At 38.6% G+C, this 6,612-nt stretch overlaps 1 protein-coding gene across 4 annotated transcripts in view; it reads right to left on the bottom strand.

Moving 5' to 3' along the window:
- Positions 1-766: 766 nt before the first annotated feature.
- Positions 767-6,612, bottom strand: part of EGF (epidermal growth factor) — a 93,006-nt gene continuing 87,160 nt past the window's right edge. For all 4 annotated transcript variants that reach the window (XM_025465917.3, XM_035709774.2, XM_025465918.3 and 1 more), the window contains 2 exons: positions 3,748-3,853; positions 767-1,832 (listed from right to left, as the gene is read on the bottom strand). In XM_025465917.3, the coding sequence (XP_025321702.1) occupies positions 1,597-1,832; positions 3,748-3,853 (342 nt within the window). In that variant the 3' untranslated portion in view covers positions 767-1,596. The remainder of the gene's footprint in view (positions 1,833-3,747; positions 3,854-6,612) is intronic.

Raw genomic sequence — 6,612 nt, 5'->3', positions numbered from 1 at the left:
TACTATGGTCTCATGTCATCTCTTTAGTTATCATTGAAATTCTAAAAGAAAGAGGTAGTAAAATTTTTAAAAATTGTATAATCTGTACCCTGAAAACTTCAGAAATGCTTGATTTTAGGAAGAAAAAAAAAGATTCACATTTCAGAATATAATGTCGCCATAGTTGGGAACATTCTGAGTATTGTTTTCTGAGGTCATTTCACTCATTAGAAAAAAAAAATAGGTCTTCTAATCCTTCAGGGTACCCACTGTCAATTAAAGGAAAATTTTATACAGAATAAAGAAAAATCTGTATTTGTATAAATCTGTGAAAGGGGTCACACTGAATAATTATCTAATATAAGTTATCCTCCTCACCATTAAATCTTTACCAAAATTTCTAAGTATTGACTTGAAGAGATGTGCTTCAAATCCTTTTTATGCTGATTTCTGGCCTAACCAAAGTCTAAGGAGTTGAAAAGAAATGCAAGAAAAGATAAGCAAAAGAGCCAGCTAATGCATAAACTGAATAATCCAAAGGCCCAAATAGTCTACACTTACTGTATTAGGTTGTGTGATTTATAACAACGTCTTAGCTATAAGAATAAGATCGAATTAGAACACCTTGTGAAGTTTTACTTTACAAAGTTACAACAATACATTTCAAAACTATTTTTAGAACTTTAACAATAGGAAGCTCTGACAATCACCTTGGCAAATCACTTTGGTTCAACTTTAATATCCCTTAGAATATAATTTATAACTTAAACAGGAATACAAGAAAATGTTTATGTTTTATGATGATTTTATTTAAATAATTAGAAGATATTCGTTGTTCAAAATGAAAATAAATCTGAAAATTTGCTTGCAATCTCATATTTGAAAAGAAGTAAAAATTCTGTGCCAACACATGAAAGGAAAATTTACCGTTTTCATTAAAAACATTTCATGGGGAAAGAATAGTAAAGCTTGAGAAACACCGACGTCTCTTGAGTTATTTTTTAAAAATAAAATATTTTAATTCAAAGATTTTAAAATAGAAAAAATAAGCCAACTCATTCCAAAGAAATCAGGTTCTAAGTTAATACATTTTTTGGTCAATTTATAAAAATTCATTCCATGAAATTAACAGTATGGACCACACCGATGGTAGGTTAGGTACCTACAATGTATCATAACAGCAATTTTAATATTCTAATCATTTTTATAAGATTGAACTAAATATTCTGTCCAGATAAAAGGAATTACCTTATATAAACAGACAAGTGTGGTTACCTGCTTTCACCTAATTTCTTCTGGGGCTGCAGAGAAAAAAAAAAATCTGTCTGTATTGACTACAGAAGATAACACAGAGTAATACTGTGTTCCAGTTTCTAATGAGTTCCCTAGTGATTCTCCCAGTTGCTCTTACTTGAAAATCTGCAGTGGGACTGCTTGAAGGAAGAAACAAAAGCACAACTACATATTTGTCTCCAGGACCCTGGGTTGGTGATTAGTTGAAGAGATTGTGGCACCAAAATCTGTATTTTCCCTCTACTTTTTGAAATGAAATATTACCGTCTATCAATACAGTTTATACTTTTTGACCTTTTAATTCCAGTTGTCACTGAATCAGCTTCATTTGGTGTGGTGGATCTGGGGCCCTTTGTTGCAATAAGGGTTAGCTGATAGGAGAGACTGTGGCTTCTCAACCCCCAAAGCAATGGGCTGTGCCTCATAGGAGGGGACAGAAAAGCTCTGCTCCATTGACTGAGAGCCGGTGCCTCTATTACTGGATGGTGGAGTGCAGCAGCCTTGCTCTGTGTCCTTATATAACTGGTGTTCATTTCTCCATGAGGTCCGTTTTACTGACCCTATACAAAAGGAATAAGAAACTTTAGGGTTCACATCATTCACAATGTCCATTCGCAATGTCCAGCAAGAGAGGCCCTAATGATAGTGATTAGAGAGTAGGCCTGAAAGATGAGACACAAAATGAATCCATTCTCAGACTCTCTGGACCCGATTTCTAAAAAATTAGTCTTGGTTGGATGAGATGATTCAAAGGCCATGCTTGACATTCTTCTGACATTCTCTGTGCATTTCTCTCCCCTTCTGGGAGACTTGAGAACAGAGCTGAGGTGCACTTGCATGCCTAGCATGGTACTTTGCCCATAGCATGGTGCTAACTCAACCTGCACCAATTGATGTTGGTTGAGGTCAATGAATATGGTTCCTTGGATCCACCGCTAGTACAGCCTGTGTTTTTATGGGTTTTCCAGGAGCAGAAAAGGAATTGGCTCAGAGCCAGTCTCAATCTTTTATCTCATTCTCCATTCTACTTCCCTACCTTGGATCTTTTTGTGCACTTTTATCTCGTGCATTTATGAGACAGCTGGCCGTGATCAGAGGGTGTGATCACTCAAATTGGGAGACAGTTTTATGAATGGCCTACAGAGAGTAAGTCAAACCACAGTAGAATAAGCAAAAAAGCTATTCTAATCTTTTCCTGTGCACTTAGCTAACCAGATCCTGAGTTCTTTTCTGAGTTTAACCATACCTTGGTCAAATCATTGTGCTACTGATTAACTGGAAAAATTATATATACCTCCACAGTGAATTACTTCTGTAACAAAGAATCATGTGCTTTTAGCTCCTCAAGAAAAAGCAATATATAATGATAGGATATTCCATTACTTTCTCATAACATTGGTAATAATAACAAAACCCAAGCAACTTTTGAAAATGCCCAACGTTTTCATTAAGTGGGGAACAAACCTGGTAACAGTTTATATATAAAATTTTATTTATTGTAGTTTTAATATTCAATTCTAAAGTGTACCTTAATATCCAAAGCCTTCACCAAAGGAAAAAAACGTTCTACTGAATTTGGGTTACATGGCAATACACGTATGAGACAGATGCAGAGTGAGTTTTGTAAAACAAGAATCCTATGTTCTCTCTTTAGGGAAATTTGAAGAGGAGAGTAACAAGCATATTCACAAAGGGCAGACATCAGAAAATATAAGCAAAGCTGAAACCCCCCCTCAGCACAGAAACTGGTTTTGTTGGCTCAAAGTTTCTCTGAAACTTTCTAACAGCGTATGATTCAAACATGTTCAACCTTGTCCTCTGAGTTATGAAATAAAATTGATATCTGAGCCCCATGCTCAAGATGTTTATCATAATGCAACTCTTGGCAAAAGTATTATAAGGTATCTAATTCCATTTCCACCTGAAGCAGATTGAATTCCAGAGTAGTCTGAGAACCTGGGTTGTTTTTATGGACCCTCTCCCAGTAGCCCGAATGGACTTCACAGATGGCCAGGCATTTGGCTGAGGGCTGGCCCTTGATAAGATGTAAACACTCCCAAATCCCCAGGAAGACCCTCAGAACAACTTAAATTCACAGGAACCTTCCTACTAGAACATGGAACACGTTTTCTTGGAGTCATTTACAATTTCACCAGAACTATACCTATGGCTACCAGTACAGATCCCTAACCCCAAGAATGATCTAAAAAATGCAGCTGAATTCAAAATAGTCACTCATTGTGTGTTTGCTCGAAGTGATCTAGCAGACTGGTATGTGACCAGAATTTTGAGCGAACATGGTAATCTCGTGCAAGATAAGAATCTAATCCAAATGCATTTCTCTAAAGGTCTATGGCATTTCACTACAGCTCAGCTGCTCACATAGCTTATACAGTTTAAGTATTGTATCTGCGCATCCGTGAGAATTTCACATTCAGGAAAACACTCAGGATCCAGGTAAAGATAGCCACTCACCTGGCTCTGGAGAGGAAAACCGGCTAACATCTGCTGACTCACCATCCTTGAGGGCCATAGGTTGACTTCCATTCCTGAGATTTTGATGTTCCTTTATAACCACAAACTGCAGAGTATACAGGGGAGGAAGGGAGGGAGAGGACATAGCTATAACTCATCAATGATTTCAACACGCATTAAGTCAAAGTCTATGGCTTCATTGTGTTCATCATATGGAAGGTGGAAGCTGAAAGAAAGGCCCTGTCAAATTTCTCTCTCTTGCTAATAAAAGATTCAGTTTTCAACTGGGAGCCTTATGTTGATTAAGGCAGATAGGCACTACCAATGCCTTTACTGAAGATCTATTCTAATTCTGGTATCCTAACTTTTGGGTCATGGATCCCAAGGGTCCCACTGTTTTATTTAAAGCAATCCAAGAATCCCTAAGTGTTCTAAGCATTGCCCAAAGACCAGACAAATAAGAGCTCATATATGTATGTACTCCAATTTTTCAAATACATGTGTTTGTTTAGTTAATAAAATTCATTTAAACATGCTACCAAGTTCTGAGGAGGCTGGGGTCATTAGCAGGTAATAACAACTAATAGCATAACTACTGTTTTGCAGGAATCCCCCAAATGCCTTTTCATAGTTGAACACTTTAGCAACAAGAATTCTAAAAGGCAGGCCCAGAAAGATTCAGCATTTCTCTTTGGTCAAAAAAATTATTATTTTTGTCCTTATTGTATCACCCACAATTGATTGGGCACTTGGAGTGTAGGCTGACCAGAGTCCACTGGCTCACATTCACACTAGATGGATTAGGTATTAAAATAGATCGATGAAAGAAAATAGGTCAATGCTAAAATGAAAGAAAATAAGTTATCTCATGCCTTAGGACAAATAATGCAATTTGCAAAAGTCCTTCCTCACCAATCAGTAAGGGGGACTGCCCCCAAGATTTTAGCTGATCATGCTCTCTGTTGGTTCAGAAATGGACCCTCCACAGGAAGAGTCCATAACTCAGAAATAAAATAAGGAAAAGGGAATTGAAAAAAAACAACAAAACCCTCCCTGCTCATATTTCTCTTTGAGAAAAGTGTAGGAAGCACAACGACTGGAGTCAATTAGGGAGAGAAATGTTGGCGAATCCCATGAACATGTGTTTCCATTTTCTTATTTTCCACAATGCTAATTATCCTTCACTGCTTTCTCTTCATTAATGGTCTCTCTGCAGTGACATATTGCAAAATCGTTACACGATCCATTGTTTAAGGGCATACGCCATTATTTCTGACTAAAATCTAAAGCCAGCCCCTCTGCACTGCAAATTTTCCAGCCACATGTTTGTCTGCCCAGAAGAACATAGGTCCTCAGATTCTGGGATGAGATGAGAAAAGCAGCTGATGGAACCAAATTCGGTTCTGCTGCTTCTCCTGCCATCTCAGAGGCTCAGCTCTCTCTTGCTCCCACTGAGATCTGTAGCAGCAGCTGGTGTCAATGACAATTAGAGTGGACAGTTATGATGGGTTGGGGGGCTGAGCTCAGCAGCCCAAGGCCTCCTCCTACAGCTTGGAGCCAACAAGCTGCTAATGACAGTGGCAAATGTTTTTGATTTTTTTAAAAACTAGATACAGATGGTTTCTCCTTCTTTTCCAATGATTTCAAGAACATGAATTAAAGTTGCTACTCAAAACCTGAATGAAATGCCATAGAGCCCAACAGGTGCAATACAGGTCAGTCAGAAGTCCACACAGTCATGAGCACTCAAAGAACTGAGGATGTTCTAGAGGTAAGCCCACCAAGAAGCACACACTTAGGGATCTGAAGATTCAGAAGGAATCTCAGAGGTCATCTAATCCACACCCCTCAGTGTCCTGAAGAGGAAACAGGGGATAAGTAACCTACTGAAGATTCAGACAGCCAATTAGTAGGAGTGTAAGGCTAGACTTCACATTTCTTGTTTTATTTTTGTATTTTAAGTCGTAGCCAGAAAACAAGTATACACTGAATGCCTATAAGAGGCAGGATCAGTGATGACCTGTTGAGCAAAAGCATGGCCACAGGAAAGCTATTCTCTGGGAAAGAGTATGGTGGGGGCAGGGGAGTGGGGGAGTGGTGTGGGAAGGAGACATATGTTGCCTCTGCCCCTCCAAAACATCCCCTAATAACCTTTTCCCTATTTGCCCACAGGTTTCAATCCCCCAATGGATCTGCCACGTATTAGACCAGCCTCTTCTGCAATATATGCCCCCAATAATACCAGCAGTACACACTGAACCACTCAAGTTGTCTCTGACAGGTGTCTGGAAATGGAAATTCCAACAGTTTCAAGGAAGCTTAGCCTATCTAAGCTTGCCCTATACGGTTTCAAGATCAGTTACTGAAGTGGGTGATTTATGAAGCATTTTGAACTTCCCAATCACTATGCTTTTTGGAAAATGTATAGGTTTGCCAGATAAAATACAAGACACCCAATTAAATTTGAATTTTAATGTGAACATTCACTATAAGTATGAACTTATCTAGGTGTCCTGTATTTTTATTTGCTATACCTGGCAACTATTTTGCTGCTGAAATTTAGGGATTTAAAATGTATGTGAAGAAAAAAAATATTAAGAAAATTAGAGGGATCCCTGGGTGGCGCAGCGGTTTGGCGCCTGCCTTTGGCCCAGGGCGTGATCCTGGAGACCTGGGATCAAATCCCACGTCGGGCTCCCGGTGCATGGAGCCTGCTTCTCCCTCTGCCTGTGTCTCTGCCTCTCTCTCTCTCTGTGTGACTATCATAAGTAAATAAAAATAAAAAAAAATTAGAGCATCAGCTGTGTTTCAAAGAAATGAATAAACAAACGAACAAACAAACAGCTACAGTGAGAAACCAGAAGA

This window comes from Canis lupus, chromosome 32 (genome assembly GCF_003254725.2).
Source record: "Canis lupus dingo isolate Sandy chromosome 32, ASM325472v2, whole genome shotgun sequence".
Classification (NCBI taxonomy): Eukaryota; Metazoa; Chordata; class Mammalia; order Carnivora; family Canidae; genus Canis; species Canis lupus.
The sequence above is the reverse complement of the archived record's forward strand: the minus strand, read 5'-3'. Positions and strand labels throughout refer to the sequence as shown.